Source organism: Heterocephalus glaber, unplaced genomic scaffold, assembly GCF_053883595.1.
Source record: "Heterocephalus glaber isolate CG9 unplaced genomic scaffold, H.glaber_assembly_v1.0 deba00001461, whole genome shotgun sequence".
Classification (NCBI taxonomy): Eukaryota; Metazoa; Chordata; class Mammalia; order Rodentia; family Bathyergidae; genus Heterocephalus; species Heterocephalus glaber.
This window is the reverse complement of record NW_028258308.1, coordinates 45,846,858-45,864,220: the sequence shown is the minus strand read 5'-3', so window position 1 is coordinate 45,864,220 and position 17,363 is coordinate 45,846,858. Positions and strand designations below refer to the sequence as shown.

The 17,363-nt window shown below is 39.5% G+C and overlaps 2 protein-coding genes across 2 annotated transcripts; both read left to right on the top strand.

The window, feature by feature from the left end:
* Window positions 1-382: 382 nt before the first annotated feature.
* LOC147826822 (olfactory receptor 2L5-like) lies at window positions 383-1,296 on the top strand. The gene is made up of 3 exons (XM_087216971.1): window positions 383-663; window positions 884-939; window positions 1,169-1,296. The coding sequence occupies exons 1-3, from the start codon at window positions 383-385 to the stop codon at window positions 1,294-1,296; spliced, it is 465 nt and encodes a 154-aa protein (XP_087073097.1).
* A 6,716-nt stretch (window positions 1,297-8,012) lies between these two features.
* On the top strand, window positions 8,013-8,960 carry LOC101710576 (olfactory receptor 2T8). The gene has a single exon (XM_004870947.3). It carries the CDS (start codon window positions 8,019-8,021, stop codon window positions 8,958-8,960), a length of 942 nt encoding a protein of 313 aa, XP_004871004.2. The 5' UTR covers window positions 8,013-8,018.
* The last annotated feature ends 8,403 nt before the right edge of the window (window positions 8,961-17,363 follow it).

Here is a 17,363-nt window from a genome sequence, read left to right as displayed (position 1 = left end):
CTTAAAATTTATTAAAAATGAACCTAAAATATGCATTCACATGGATTTTCTAGCATAAATTTTGAAAATAATTCAGAATTTGATGACTTCTAATTTAGTATGTGGCCTTAAACCATTTATGATGCTTGAGGTTTAACAGAGATGTTATTGTCCTCTAAATATTTAGATTTTAAAAAAAACTTTTAGGTCATAAATTGTTGTAACAAAAATGGTAGAGTCTTGGTTTAAAATAGCATACCCTTTTTCAAAATGGGTTCTTCATTTAAAAGTGTACTTTTTTTGAATATGTCACAGGATAAATACATTAGGGAAATTTTCAAAGTTGATGATCTCTACCTATCACTGTTTTGTCTGTGTTTAGGGTAAACTATACTCATGCTCCATGGAAAATTACAATGAGACCACTACCAATTTCATCCTCCTGGGCCTGCTCCCCCCATCAAGCCTTGGCATTTTCCTAATCACTCTCATCAACTCCATCTTCCTGATGGGCCTGGCTGGCAACCTGTGCATGGTCCTGCTCATTCTCATGGAAACCCAGCTCTACACACCCATGTACTTCCTGCTCAGCCCACTCTCCCTCCTGGACTTCATTTACATCTGCACCGCTGTGCTCAAGATGGCTTCCAGTTTCCTCCTTGGAAACAAGTCCATCTTCATTGAGTATGGGGTTGTGTTTCTTCTTTGTGACCATAGCTCATTCAGAAGTGCTGATCCTGATGTCTATGTCCTATGTCCATTATGTGACTATTTGCTTCCCTCTAAACTACCCCTTCTGCATGAGCAGAAGAGTGTGTGTGCTGATGATACTGGGATTCTGGGCAATGGGTCCTGTCAACTCCTGTGTTCACACATAGTACATCTTCCATATCTTTTATTGCAGGTCTAGAGCCATTGATCAGTTCTTCTGTGATATCCTGGCCATGCTGACTCCAGCCTGTATGGATATCTGTGTCTTTGAGTACACTGTGTTTGTGAGCAGCATCCTCTTTCTATTGTTCCCTATTCATGGTCATCTTGGCTTCCTATTGGGAAGATTTTCCTCCTTGTCTACCACATGTGCTCACAGGAAGCCAGGAAGAAGGCCTATTCCACCTGCAGGACCCACCTCACCATAGTGACTTGCTACTATGTACCCTTTTATTACACTTAATCGGCCCAAATTCAGTCTGGACTCCAGTAGAGGATGAGGTTATGGCTGTCTTCTTCACCATCCTCATCCCAATGCTCAACCTTGTGATCTACAGCCTGAGGAACAAGGAGGTGCTGGGGGCCCTGAGGAGAGTGACTCAGTGAATCTGCTCTGGGAAAATGTAGGCAATTTTATGCCTCAATATGCTGAGCAGTGGATGGCCACTAGAAAAATATTTCATGCTGTGATCTCAGAAATTACAATTAATCTTCAAGATTTAATGTTTTTACAATATGACATAACAATTGTGTGTTCAAGTTAATAATTTGTATTTTTTCTTGCTTCTTCCACACCAAAATAATGAGCATATGTTTATCATGACTGTGAGAATGGTACTTTATTAACATGGAGAAATGTAAAAGAAAAATGAAGAAACCATTGCAGTGTTTCAAAATGTGAGGTGATCCAAAACATTGTTGAATGTTTAATTTTTTAAAAATAATGCAGTAAAAGACACCACCATGAAGCTGCTTCTAAACCCTTCATTTCAATGGAGTACACTTATCCCATCTTTGTTGCCACTTTCTGAGGAAGTTCTGGGGGCTGTTTCCTATTCTTAGTTGAGCTGTTTTGGCCCCTGTATGTCCTGAATTGATTCAAACCATTTCCCTTCCATGGTTATTCTGACCCTGGAGAGGAGCCAGAACTTGCACAGTGGAATAGCTGGTGGAGAAAGTGGATGAAAACACACGTTTGAGGTTTTCCATCAGATTGTACTGGTCATCAGAATTCACTGTAATTTTTAATCTCACCTCTACTGACATAAAAAAGAAGCTTCCAGAACTGTATCAGAAGTGACTGGACCCAGGGAAAATGTATTCTAAAGAGGGCAAGATTTTTGACAGGAAATAAAGTCAATGTGTCTTTTTCTGTTATCACTTTTAAAAAATTAGACATATTACTTATACAGTGATCACCTCCTGTATTAACAGGTTGATCCTCCATTTTTGTATAACTTAAATTTAGTAAACAGACCAAATTACAATAAAAATTTGTAGTGGGGCTGAGGTTTTAGCTCAGTGGTTTGGCTGCCTGCTGTGCAAGCACAAGGACCCAAGTTTGATCCCCCATACCAAAAAAAAAATTGTAGTGGCCAGATGTAACTGAAAACAAAAACTATTTTATTTATGTATACTAATATACACTTGTGGCATTCTGTGCAGTTTCTAAGTATTTTACCTCCTTCATATTACTTTACTCTAATGGCACACTCAAAGTATATTGTAAAAAAACTTTTTCAAAATGCTTATGGTAACTTAGAACACAAAAGATGATGAAGAAATTTTCTTAGATATGCAGGGTCTTTTTACCATGCTAAAGGAAGTGGGGAAAGTTTGTGTTTTCTATGACACAAATCTGGGATTATCTAATCGAATCCTTATAGAAGTTATTCAGTGCAATGTTTCCCTGGAGTTCAGTAATGATGTCTGGAAAATGGCAATTCATCTGTTATTTTAACTCAGAGTAAAAAAGATTTCTGTTCAAATGTGAGTATTTCTAGTAAAATTATTGTTGTCTGACAACAGATGAAAAGAAAAATGTAGAATAAAGGTTTGCTTATCCAGACTCTGACAGTGGCGGTGACTGGCTTGTCCCTTGTGGGGATGGTGACAACCCAGACCAGAAGAGCTGCTCCTGAACAGGGGACAGGAACATGAGGGTGAGCACTTATGGTTTGCTTCAGTACCTACTAACTAAAATATTAGACTGCAAAATGCCAAAAGACCAAAACTTATTTCTTTCAATATGTATGAGGTGAAAATTTCTCATCACAAAGCATTTTATGCTAATATAATATGGAAAAGGGCAGTAATTTCTTCTTTGTGAAAATGTTACATCACCTCACTCATGTGATACTTAAATGGAGAAAATAAATATTAGTGTTGGTGCTTTCCACTACTCTCCAAGTACTTACTAAACTCATTACACCATGGGGACAAAAACCCTCCCATTCCCCCAAAGTGGAGAAACAGTAGAACAGTTGCAGGTTAAATACAGTCAGTGCTAAAATGATCTCATTCTTCCTGTTTTACCATTTTAAAGACCTGTTAGTCTGCAATTCTAAGTTCCCTCACTGCCTTCCTCCAAGAGTTCATTCTCTCCACTATCATTCTTTGTCTAGCAGATGATGTGAATATAATTTGGAGTCTGATATTATCAGCTATTTTTTCTACTTGAACCCTGAAAAATGAGTTCATTCCAATTAAAACACAAAATAGAATGTCCCAAAATGGTTGAACCCTTAAGGAATGACTAGTATGGGCGGGGAGGGATCTGGTCTGAAAATTGCTCTGCTGAATTGGCAATTTCCAATGCACATCTGTGAATGAATCATGGGAGGTACTGTTCTTCCCATAGCGGGTGTGGTCTGAAGTCCTAGGACCAAGAGATGAGGCCCTGGGAACACTGGGTGTGTTTATTCATTCTTCCTAAAACAATACCTTTGGCCTATCTCACAGAGAAGTGTGGGTCAGGAGCTCAATGCACAGACAGCACTGTGTTTAGCTGCTCCTGTGAACAAGGCAAGGGCAATAGGGTGGGGAAATGTGCCAGGATTACTGACATGGTTTCTCCCAGAATCATTTCTTTGCTCATTAGTTTATTGTTAAAATCATAATCCCTGTGCAAGGACATTAATTAGCATTTTACATTGCTGTGAATGATTTTTTATTATTGTGACTGATCACAGCTTCCTGGAGCATGTACATAGTACACCAACATCCTATAAGTCAGTAAAGTAGCTCTGACATCGAGCATCTCTGGAGCCCACAGAGCCCACCTCTGTGGTCTGGCTGGTTAATGAGGGTGGGATGGACCTGAGCCTGGCAGAGGGCCAGAGCCTGAGACAATCACAGGAGGCACTGATAAAGTGAGGTGCCCTCAGCTCACAATGATGCAGTGCATCCAGACCATGCTTCTGTGGGTCCATTTGCTGGAGTTCTCAGCTAGCACCATGGCATCCTGCACAGACTCCATCCATCTAGACACTTCTCTGGGTCCATCTGCCATGGCCCTCATTCTTACTCTATGTAAGTAGGTCAGAGTCAGTGATTTCCTTGTAAATCTTGAATTGCAGAGAAGCACAGTTACACCCCACTTCACACATTTTGTAAAGGAAGTCCTCTCTGTTACCTGTCTCACTCTCTGAACAGCTAAATGTGTGCCTGTGGATGCTTCCATCATTCTTACATTCTCCTGTCCACTCTGTCAAATCCTTTGCCTGGTACTATGTTATTTTTTTTTTTCATACTGGGGATCAAACTCAGGACTTTGCACTTGTGAGACAGGTGCAGGAACCACTGAGCTAAATCCCCAGCCCACTATGTTATTTTTTGTAAAGCATACTGATTTTTGAGTATCCAGGGTAGACCATACATTGATGGTTCTAATGACAAATTTTGGCAATAAAGTGGGAAGAATGTAATGTAACATAATCTGTAATTTTCCTAGGAAAGGAAATTACAGATGCTGTTCTAAATTCATTATTGCTGGAAAGATTTTCATGAGAAGAAAGGAAGGGACCTATCTGTGCTCCTTCACACACTGCAAATACATGGCTGTGCTTTGAGGAAACATGCTAACATATTTCACCATTATAAGAAACAGATTTGGAAGCAGAAGAAAAAGTATTTAGACAAAATGTTAAATTTTAAAGACAGAGAAGAAAGAACAGAAAATCTATGTATTTTAGGGTAGGAATTTTTCAAGCAATTCACTAATTAATGTGGAGTTTGCACTGCTACTTTATGAATTTAGTGCTGTATTTACAGGATGAACTAATTCTTCATTCCTAATTTGGACACTACTTTACACTCGTGGTATTTTTTAAGGAATTATATGAAAAAAATCCTTATTGTGTAAATTTAAAACATTTCTACAAGTGTGAAATATCTTACTTTATGAGTAGATAGAAAGGAATTTTAATTTTATTTTTAAATCAAATAAATTTTGGCACTACTTCAAACAATTTTATTGAAGAATTTCTTTTTTCTGTTAAACTAAATGCTTACTATTGTGTATCAAAAATTGAACTCAAAATATGTAATCACCTTTGTAGATTTGTTTTACCTTAAGAAATGTACATTTATCATCTAGCTCAATTGAGAAATTGAGACTAACAATTTCACATTTGATTATCACTGAAAACCGAGTAGAAGCCACATCATAAGAATGTACCTTTCTTACCTGAGAATCCCGGAGGTTGTTCTGTTTCTTCTCTGAAAACACATGTACCTCCCTTGTGTGACACAGAAGAGGACACCCTGAGTGAGCTTTTCTTGTGCTGTCTCAAGGCCTCACCCAGAGGGAGCTCACCTTCTGTCAAACCTCTCAGTCCTGCTGGTACACAGAGCAGTGGAGCAGCAGGAATCTCACAGCTGGGCAAAGGAACAAACCAGGTGTGAGCCAGAAGGGGAGTGGGTGACTGGAGAGGAAGGACACGCTGACACCAAGAGGGCACTGATGAGCCGAGGACATTGTGATCAGTGGTTGGAGAAGAAACTCACACTTGCACACTCACACAGATACAAACACATTCCATATGTGAGTGACCTGGTGTAACTCGGTCTGTGCTGGAGAATAATGGTGGTTTCCGGCAGCAGAGGGGAATTTTCAGCTCAGTTCCTATAGAGCTTCAATTTGGAGAAATACAGGGACTTTCAGGCCTGGACACCAGTGACAGTCTCTCTGAATAGTGATTGTACTTATTAGGACTACATCAAGATGCACTCCAATTGCATAGCATGAAAAGGAATTTAAGAAGTGTTCTGAGCAGCCCATGGTCATTAAGTTACTGACGAATTCTGGGCAGTACAGACTGAAAGTCCTTTGGCAATGGGGGAGGCTGGAAGAGGAAGATGATACAGTGGGCTGAGCTCCTGCCCAGTGTGTAGCTGCTGGGCAGAACAGAGCTCCCGGAGCCGACCCATGTGGAGTGTGCATTAGGATGCTGATGTGCATGTTCCAGGTTTAGCAGAGGGAGTGTGTAGTTGAGGAGGATGATGCATCACTCTTGCAACCAACTCTGGTGCTCAGTGCAAGCACTAGGCTCAGCAGTGCGCTGGGCCAGGGCAACATGGTTTCCGTCATGATTGGTCCTTGGTGATGGAAGGATGCATAATGTGTGGGTGCAGGAAAGACCCCAGATGCTATGGATGCCTCCTGCCTTCGAAGGGGAGAATGAGACAGTAACCTTGGGCAGAAATTATTGTCCACATCTCTGCAGCCCTTGAAAGTTTTATTGAACAGGTTAGAGGAGGAGCAGCAGAAGTGGATCAAAGATAGGAATGGGTTTAGAGATCTAGATCCTCTTGAGAATGATTGCAGTATTGATGTAGCTTCACTTGTGGATAAAGTACTAGGATCTCCCAAGTTTCTAGTAAGTTGGGAATTTGTGTGACAGAAGAGCAACAGATCATTACAGCAAAATACTTTTGAATGATTAAGAAAGTGTGCCTTTGATGTTGTAGTTGTAATTGCAGAAAAAAGCAAGGTCATTTTAGTTGAAGTACATCACTCTGTATGGTGGAACTAAATGCAGACTCGCTCCGCACAGTTGTGCCTTGCTGTGCAGACTGTGAGGGCTGGGCTGCACCATGGCTGGCCATGGAACCTGCTCAGGAGTGGTAAAGCCCACAGCTAGGTGTGTCACTGTGGTCATGAAGACAAACCTTAGCTACAGTTCATGCTCTTGGCTCCTTCCTACCTGGAGCTGCTCCTGACTCTGCTTTTCAGCCACCAGGAACTAAGCAGCTTTACTCAGCCCCACAATTCCTGTGTGGTGTTTCAGCCCTGGAGCTCACAGTCCATGATCCAAACCTCTGCAGTGTGAGGCAACTGAACCATTTCCTCCTGCAGGTTGTGGCTGTCAGGTGCTTAGGCCCAGCATGCACACATCACCTAATGCACTGTTCTTCTAGGTTCAATGTCTGAGAGTGTTCGGTCATCTTCTTTGGAAAGGAAAAAGCTTGCAGGGTTAATCAATGTCAGGGAAGATAACTTGACATTTGTAGATTAAACCTTTGAATATGTTCTAGATGTGCAAGTTTCATTGTGATGTACATAGCATCCACATAACTAAAATATTGCGTTTATTCTCCTAAGATTATCAACAATGAATAATATGATGCAAGACAAAATGTAAATGGCAGTGTGAATACTTTCCTTCTCATGAATTTCTGTGAGTGTCAAGTAATGTTAATAGCAAATTATCAAAATATGGATTTGTTATATTAATCAATACTCAACCTATGAGGGGTTTATTACCTAAAATTTGGAAATATCAGAACAGTTTTCGGATAAGTTTATATACAGCTTACAGCATTTTCTTAGTGTCAGATGAAGGTCTTAAAATAGATTTCATTTGTTAAACCTTTGAATATGTTCTAGATGTGTAAGTTTCATTGTGATGTACATAGCATCCACATAACTAAAATATTGCATTTATTCTGCTTCTAAGATTATCAACAATGAATAATATGATGCAAGACAAAATGTAAATGGCAATGTGAATACTTTCCTTCTCATGAATTTTTGTGAGTGTCAAGTAATGTTAATAGCAAATTTTCAAAATATGGATTTGTTATATTAATTAATCAACACTCAACCTACTAGGTATTTATTACCTAAAATTTGGAAATATAAGGACAGTTTTCAGGTAATTTTATATACAGCTTAAAACATTTTGCCAGTATCAGATGAAGGATTTAAAATAGATTTCATTTGTTAAAATCACATTTTTCTAGGAACCTGTGCTTCACATGGAGTGTTGAAATGTGGGAGCCTCCCTCATCTCTTTCCACTGAGAGCAGCTCCTCTGTTTGAAGTCATGGACCATGGGAACATCACCGCAGATTTCATCCTCCTGGGCCTCTTCAACCACACTACAGCCCATCAGATTCTCTTTGGGGTAATTGTAGCTGTTATGGTCATCTCACTCCTTGGCAATGGCCTCATGGTTCTCCTGATTCACGAGGACCCCCAGCTGCACACACCCATGTACTTCCTGCTGAGCCAGCTTTCCCTCATGGACTTGGTGCTCATCTCCACCATCGTGCCCAAGATGACAGCTGCCTACTTGACTGGAAAGAAGTTCATCTCCCCAGTGGGCTGTGGGCTGAAGATATTCTTCTTCCAGACAACTGGTGGTGCAGAGTGCTTTCTCTTAGGAGCCATGTCCTATGACCACTATGTGGCTGTGTGCCACCCGCTGCGGTATGCCAACCTTATGAGCTGGCCATTGTGTCTGAGAATGGCTTTGGTGTCCTGGTTCCTGGGGGCAGTGGATGGCCTCATGCAGGCTGCTTTTTCCTTGAGCTTTCCCTTCTGCAACAGACATGAGATCAATCATTTCTTCTGTGAGACCCCCACACTGGTGCGCTTGGCCTGCAGTGACACCTCTGCCTTTGAGTATATCATGTACATCTGCTGCGTGCTGATGCTCCTCATCCCCTTGTCCCTCATCCTCATGTCCTACAGCCTCATCCTCACTGCTGTCCTGCACATGTGCTCCACAGAAGCCCGCAAGAGGGTCTTTGCCACCTGTTCCTCCCATTTGGCCGTGGTGGGACTCTATTATGGTGGTGCGATTTTCATCTACATGAGATCCAAATCCTACAGGTTAGTTAAACATGATAAGGTCGTGTCTGCATTCTATACCATCTTCACCCCTATGCTAAACCCCATTATCTATAGTCTGAGGAACAATGAGGTCAAGGGAGCCCTGAGGAAGTGTCTCAGCCACTTAAGAAATGACGTCAGAAGTAACTGATGGTGTTTTTATTTGTTAAAACATCAAAATCTGCATAAAGCATGTGTTTGTGTTTTTTTAACAGAGAAAGCACTTAAAGCATATATACACACACACACACACACAAATATACACACATATATGCATATATCTGGTTTTTGATGTTTGCTTTGCAGTCTGGAAGAATCTATTGGGTTTGGATTTATTTACTATGGTTTTACTACCATGTCAACTCGTGGTTTGGTAAAACTGTACATGATAAATCTGATATAAATTTTTATCTAACTCCCCATGATATATTTCTGTTAGAAATTAACTAAATATTAGAGGAATTAACTAAATATTTGAGGGTTAATTATTGTCACTTTTTAAGTGAAGGTATAATTTCCACACAGTTGAATGGCCATATGTGTTTTTCCTTCTAACAGTATCAATGAGTGCCTGCACTTGGAACACACACACACACACACACACAAACACACACACACACCACACATGGCATCAGAGACACAACTTCCACCTCCTCAGAGTGGTCTTCCAATCTTTTGCCAGTGAAAACCCACACTCAACACACAGCCACTGTCTGACTTCCATCCACATTCTTCAGTTTGGCTCCTCTAAAGTTTCACTGTAATGCAATCCAACAGTAGATCTTTCTTGCGTTAGTTTTTTTCCAGAAGGATTATAAGTTTACAATATAGCCCACATTTACCTGCCTGTCAGCAGTTTGCACTTTTTTGTTCTTTGCAGTATTTCCTGTGTTAATGTGCCGTATTACTGTTTGTGAGCCCAGTATATTGCTGAAGGACATCTGTACTGCTTTTGTTTTGGAACTGTTATGACTAATGCTCCTACAAAACTCTCTTATGTGATATGTTTATTGCTTTTGGTGCCTATATGATGAACTTTTTGTAAAACTTTTTGCAAGTTTATCTAATTTTAGACTCTAGCCAGGAGTGAACACAAATTCCAATTGTTCCAAATATTAGCAAACTCTTCATTTAAGCCAATTTTAATGAGTTTCTAGTAACTTATGTTACTTTCAATTTGAATTTTCCCTATGAGTAAATTATTAAAGACTTAAAAATTACCTTATAGCGTATTTGTATGTATTCTTCTGTGAATATTTTGATTTTTGAAAATGGAATCTAGATGTCTCAAAAGCAAATGCAACTATTGACTCAATAATAGAAAATATATGACTTTAATAAGACTATTAATGTTTTTTCAAATACCGGTATATTTTTGGTTACTTCTCAAGATTATGTATATCCTGACATAAATCTGTTGTCGTTCAACGTGGTAACTTTAGTTTTTGTTTTCGTTTTTTGTTGTTAAATTCTTTTATTGGTACATTTTAGGTATACAACACATTTACGTTTCTCATTGGGAACTTGTACTTTTACATGATGCATCTTGGTTCTTATTTTTTCCCCATTCCTAGACCTCCCTTCACACCCTCCACCCTTCCCTGTTTGCAAAGACTTTATTTCCAATTTTTCCATTTCTCATCATTTTTCCTTTCCCTTTTTTTCTTTCCTCTGCCCCTCCCACTACCCCTACACTTTTGGACCTTTTCTTCCTATTTTGCATTATAGATTATTCATTCTAAACATTGATACATTTTAGGTATACAATATAATGACATTCATCATTGGAAATTTGCAGCATTACATAATCTCTCTTGGTTCTTATTTTTCACCCTTGCCCAGCCCTCCCTTCAACCCCTCCATTCTTCCCTATTTGCAAAGATTTTGTTCTTATTTTTCCATTTTCTCATATTAATCCCATTCCCTTCTATCCTTTCCCCTAGCCTTCCCACTTCCTTCCCCTTTGCCCCTTTTCTTCCTATTTCACATTACCTATTATACATTTTGTCCTTATTTACACTTTCAGTTTCTCACACCAGAGAAACTATTTGGTATTTACACAGGTGTGTCCTATTTATTTCACTTAAGAGTATTGCCTCAATGTGCATCCACTTAGCTATAAATGTCTCTAATTTCTCATTTTTTATGGCTGAGTAGTACTCCATTTTGTAAAAAAACCACATTTTCTTTATCCAGTCTCCAGTTGATGGTCATTTGGGCTGTTTCCAAGTTTTAGCTATTACGAACTGTGCTGCTATGAACATGGGTGCACATATATCACTGTGGTATGATTCTTTTAATTCTTTGGGGAAGATCACCAGCAGTGGAATAGCGGGGTCAAATGGGATTTCCAGTCCTAGTTCTTTGAGGTATCTCCATACTGATTTCCATAGTGGTTGCACCAGTCTACACTCCCACCATCAGTGGAGCAGCGTTCCTCTTTCCCCACAGCCCTGCCAGCATTTGTTATTGGTTGATTTCATGATAGCAGCCATTCTTTCTGGAGTGAGGTAGAATCTCAGTGTTGTTTTCATTTGCATCTCTTGAATGACCAGTGATGTGGAACATTTATTCATGTATTCATTTGCTATTTCTACTTCTTTGTGTGAGAAATATTTGTTCATTTCAGATGCCCATTTTCAGATTGGGTCTTTAAATTTGGGAGGTCTGATCTTTTTAAGTTCTTTACACATTCAAGGTAGCAGACCTTTGACTGAGGAAATGCAGGTGAAGATTTTGTAGGTTGTCTCTTCACACTGCTGGTGGTTTCTCTTGGTGTGCAGAAGCTTTTTAATGAGAAGACATCCCACTTGTTGATTGTTTGTGCTACTTCACAGGTAACTGAGATTTTGTTCATAAAATTTTTTTCTTCACTGATGTCTTCAAGAGTTCTACCTAACCTCTGTTCCAGCCAGTTCAGCATTTTTATTTTAATATTTAGATCTATAATCCATTTTGGTTTTAATTTACTGCATGGTGAGAGATATAGGTTTCATTTTCATCTTTGGCAAGTTGAAACCCAATTTTTCCAGCAACATTTATTAAACAGGTGATCTTTCCTCCAGTGAGGATGTTTGGCTCCTTTTTCGAACATGAGATGGCTGAGGGTGTCTGGCATTGATTCTGCATCTTCTAATCTGTTAAAGTCGTCCTCAGGTCTGTTTTTTGCCAGTACCATGCTGTTTTTATCATAGTAGCTTTGTAGTATAGTTTCAAGATGGGGATTGTGATACCCCCTGCCATGCCTCTGTTACCTAGAATTGTTTTTGCAATTCTGAGTTTCTTTCCATTTCAAATAAATTTTGGGAATGTTTTCTCAAGGTCTGTGAAATATGCTGCTGGGATTTCAATTGGAATTGCATTGACTCTATATAGCAAGTTTGGAAGTATGGTCATTCTCATTATATTGATCCTTCCTACCCAGAAGCAGGGGATGTCTCTCCATTTTCTCAAATCGTTTCAAGCTCTGTTTTCGGAGTGCTATAGTTTTCAGAAAAGAGGTCCTTGATTTCTTTCATTAGGTTGATTCCTAGGTATTTCAGTTTTTTGGATGCTATTGTGAAAGGAATTATTTGCCCTATTTCTCTCTCGTTGACTCTGTCATTTGTGTAGAGGAAAGCTATTGATTTTTGTGTGTTGACCTTGGAAACAGCTACTTGACTGAATTTGGTTATTAAGTCTAGAAGACTTTTGGTGGAGTTCTTGAAGCCATCTCTATACAGTATCATGTCATCTGCAAATAATGACAATTAGACTTCTTCATTTCCTATCTTTATTCCTTTTATTTCTTTCTCTTGTCTAATTGCTGTGACTAATGTTTCCAAAATTATATTGAACAAGAGTGGTGATAGTGGACATCCTTGTCTTGTTCCTCATTGTAGTGTGAAGGATTTCAGTTTTTGACCCTTTAGCAAGTTATCAGCTGTTGGTTTTTCATAGATGGCTCTTATAAGTTTAAGGCAGAGAACATCTATTCCAATTTTTTAGGGTTTTTATCATAAATGCATGTTGGATTTTGTCAAATGCTTTCTCTGCATCTATGGTGATAATCATATGGTTTTTATCCTTGGCTCTGTTGATATAGTGCATTACATTGATTGATTTGCATATGGTGAACCATCCCTGCATAACTGGGATGAATCACACTTGATCAGGGTGCATGATCTTCTTGATGACCTTCTGCATTCTGTTTGCCAGTATCTTATTAAGGATTTTTGCATCTATGTTCATTAGTAAGATGGGCCTATATTTCTCCTTTTGGGTTGGGTCTTTCTCTGCTTTGAGGATCAAGGTGGTACCTGCTTCCAGGAATGAAGTTGAGGGTATTGCTTTTCTTTCAATTTCATTGAAGAGTTTAAACAGTAATGGCAGTAGTTCCTCTCTAAATGTCTTGTAAAATTCAGCAGTGAAGCCATCAGAGCCCGGGCTTTTCTTACTTGATAAGTTTTTATTATGTTTACAATTTCATTGGTTGATACTGAGTTGTTTAGAACTTTTAGGTCTTCTTCATTCAACCTTGGTAATTCATATGTATCTAGGAATCCGTCCATTTCTTCTGTGCTTTCCATCTTATTGGCATATAGGTTCTTGAAGTAGGTATTGATGATCCTCTGGATTTCTGCTGGGTGTGTTGTAATTTCACACTTTTCATTCCTAATTGCATGGATTTGGGCCTTTTCTTTCCTTTTTCTGATAACGCTGCCTAAGGGTTTGTCAATTTTGTTGATTCTTTCAAAGAACCAACTCTTGACTTCATTGATTTTTTGTATCATTCTCTTAGTCTCCATTGCATTGATTTCTCCTCTGATCTTTATAATTTCCTCCCTTGTATGAGCTTTGGGTTTGTCCTGCTCTTCTTTTTCTAGAAGCTTGATGTTCAGCATCAGGATGTTTAATTGGTCTTGCTCTGTTTTCCTAATATGCATATTCACTGCTATGAATTTCCCTAAGACTGCTTTCATTGTGTCCCATAGATTCCGATATGTTGTATTGTCATTGTCATTTAATTGAAGGAACTGTCTGATTTCTTCTTTAATTTCCTCTGTCACCCATTGGTTATTCAGAAGTGTGTTGTTCAATTTCCATGTGTTTATGAAATTTTTCCAGTTTTTTTTGCTATGGATTTCCAATTTCATTGCACTATGGTCTGATAATATACAGGGGATAACTTCAATTCCTTTGCACTTACTTAAACGTCTTCTGTGTGCAACTATGTTGTCCATTTTTGTGAATGGCCCATGTGCAGCTGAAAGTACTGTGTATTCTGATTTTGTGGGTTGGAAGACTCTGTAAACATCTGTTAAGTTCATTTGTTCAAGAGTTCGATTGAGTTCTAGTATTTTGTTACTTATTTTTTGTCTAGTTGATCTATCTATTTGTGACAGTGGGGTGTTGAGTTCCCCCACTACACTTGTGTTTGTGCATATATGACTCTTCATGTCTGTTAGTATTTATTTTATATAGTCGGGCGCACTAGTGTTTGGTGCATAGATATTTATGATTGTCATCTCTTCCTCTTGGAGTCTTCCCTTTACAAGGATGTAGTGTCCTTCTTTGTCTCTCTTAATCAGTGTTGGTTCGAAATCTACTTGATCTCCAAAGAGGATAGCTACTCCTGCTTTTTATCAAGTTCCCGTCACATGGAGTATTGTTTTCCACCCTTTAACTTTCAGTCTATGAGTTTCCTTTTGAATTAAGTGTGTTTCTTGTATGCAGCATATTGTTGGATTTTGCTTCTTGACCCATTCTGCCAGTCTATTTCTTTTGATTGGTGAATTGAGACCATTAACATTGATGTTTATAACTGAAATGTATTGACTTGTCATTGTCATGACTTTTTCTTTTTGTTGAGTTCTCCCCCTTTACATTTAATTTCTTGTCATGCCAGATGGGTTCATTCTGCTTTACTTCCTGGGGTTGTGATCCTCAATGTCTGTTCCTAGGATATTGTGTAAAATTCTTTGGAGTGCTGGTTTGGTATTCACAAAGTTCCTAAGGTGCTCTTTGTCATGAAACTATCTTTTTTCTCCATCAATTTTGAAAGATTATTTTTCAGGGTACATCAATCTGGGTTAGAGACCATTTTCTTTCAGGGCTTGGAATATGTCACTCCAAGCTCTTCTTGCCTTGATGAATTGTGTTGAGAAGTCTGCTGTGATTCTGATGGGCTTTCCTTTGTATGTGATTTGTTTCTTTTCTCTAACTGCTTGTAGAACTTTGTTCTTCTGTTGAGTTTCTGGAATCTTATCAATTATATGCCTATGTGTAGATTTCTTTTTAATCAAGGCTATTTGGAGTCCTATATGCCTCACTTATCTGTATGGCAAGTTCTTTTCCCCAGCTTGGGAAGTTTTCTGCCATTACTTCTCTGAAGGGTTTTTTTATGTCATCTCCACTTTCTCCTGTTTCTTCATTGACTCTAGTCAGTCTTATGTTATTCTTCTTTACATGGTCTAGCAGCTGCTGGATTGATTTCTTGTGTTCCCTTATAATTTTGAAGCAATTTTTTTCCTGGTCTTTAATTGCAATCTTATCTTCTATATCTGAAATTCTGTCCTCACATTGGCTCATTTTGCTGTGTAGACTTTCAATGGAGTTTTCATCTCCTGGAAGTCTATTTGCATCTGTTTTATGGATTTCATTTGTTCCCTATGTTGAGACTCCATCACGTTCCTCAACTCCTCTCTAGATTTGTTAATCATGTCTTGCACTAGGGACACAATTTCTCCTGTTATCTGAGAAATTATTTCTGATTTCATTTTTTCCAGATCCTCTTTTGTTACCAGTTCAGTGGGTCCAGCAGGTTGAGTATCAGAGTGCTCCATCTCATTTCCCTTTGGGTTTGCTGGAGGTGATCTGGAATTCTGGTTTTGATACTTATTTATGTGTTTTCTTATTTTGACTGGGGTGATGGGGGAGTGCTGTTGGTGTTCATGTGGCTCACCTCCTCTGAGCTGGGAGAGGTGGGACAGTGGCCGGGAGTGGTGGTAGGGCTGGTGGCCAGGAAGCCCCTTCCTCTGTACCAGGAGCAGTGGTACCATGGCTCAGAAACCCCTACCACTGGGACAGGAGTGGCAGGATGGATGGTGGCCCCCAAAGCCTTTTTCTCTGAGCTGGGAGTGGCAGGAGGGTTGGTGGCCAGGATGCTCCTTCCTCTGGACCAGGAGCAGTAGGACTGCAGCTCAGAAGCCCCTACCTCTGGGCAGGGAGTGGTGGGATGTATGGTGGCTTGGAAGCCCCTTCCTCTGGGTTGGGAGTTGCAGGAGGGATGGTGGCCAGGAAGCCCCTTCCTCTGGACCAGGAGCAGTGGGATGGTGGCTCAGAAGCCCCCAACTTTAGTTATTTTTACTACCATGATTATGTATGAAATGTCTCTCCCAACTTCTCCATTCGGTTCGAGAGTATCAGTGTGTACATCTTAGCTATGATTTATAAAATATAATGGTATTGCATTGGGAAATAATGCCCCTGAATATGTGAAATCTTTTCAAACAAGATATATTTTTGGCTGAAATATTAAATGATTTAAAAAAAAATAGAGGCTCAGATGTTCAGGGAACATTTCTTACCTTTTGTTAGCAAATTATTGAACAAGTACAACTTTTAATCAACCAACTTGACACTGTTAAGAGACTGTTGATTTTACAAAACAATGATGACTATTTGTTCCTTTTATATCTTTTATAAATATGTATTTATTAACATTCTAAAGACAAGCAAATAAATTAAAAATATCATATTTGGAGATGAATATTTTCATTCATTTACTTCTACTATATTTGAAGCTTCTCTGAGCCCTGTTTCCCAAGGTTTCCCTTTCTTCACAGCGTTTTGGGGGAACTGTTCCCACTCTCCTATGATAGAAGAAGGAGAAGGGTCTGGAGGAGACACTGTCAGGAAGCACAGACAGAAGACAGTGCTGCAGTCCTCAGTTACTTTGGAAATGCAGCTGAGTCTCACTGCCGTGTGACTCATCCTGGGACTCATCCTGACTCTCCCAAATTGTCCATTCCTACATGCAGAACATTGCAATGCTAGGCACCTGGTCCATGTCAGGGGGAGGTGGACAATGAATGGTTTCTAGACATGCTTTTAATTATTTTGAAAATTGGTTACCACCCTGACCCAGTAGCTTTTGTACCAATTTCTGGTTGGAATGGTGACAGCATGCTGGAGCCAAGTGCTAACATGTCTTGGTTCATGGGGTGGAAGGTCATTCATAAAGATGGCAAATGTAAAATGGAATCACACTGCTTGAAGCCTAGGACTGCATCCTGCCACAGTCACCCAACTGATAGGCCTCTGAAGCTGCCCCTCCAGGAAGCCCACAACATTGGTGGTATCAGTGTTGTCCCTGTGGACTGAGTGGAGACTGGTGTTCTCAAACCTGGCATGGTGGTCACCTCTGCTCCAGTAAATGTCACAGCTGAAGTAAAGTCTGTTGAAATGTACCATGAAGCATTGCTTGAAGCTCTTCCTGGGGACAGTGAGGGCTCCAGCATCAACAATGTATCTGTGATGTTCATGGCAGCATCATAGCTGGTGACAGCAAAAA

What these genes read in the sequence shown, in the direction of transcription:
- LOC101710576 (XM_004870947.3), top strand. Translation starts at nt 8,019, where the DNA reads ATGGACCATGGGAACATCACCGCAGATTTCATCCTCCTGGGCCTCTTC.
- LOC147826822 (XM_087216971.1), top strand. Translation starts at nt 383, where the DNA reads ATGGAAAATTACAATGAGACCACTACCAATTTCATCCTCCTGGGCCTG. An exon ending in AACAAGTCCATCTTCATTGA is followed by an intron (nt 664 to 883) that starts GTATGGGGTTGT and finishes CTTTTATTGCAG; the next exon opens with GTCTAGAGCCATTGATCAGT. An exon ending in GGCCATGCTGACTCCAGCCT is followed by an intron (nt 940 to 1,168) that starts GTATGGATATCT and finishes GCCCAAATTCAG; the next exon opens with TCTGGACTCCAGTAGAGGAT.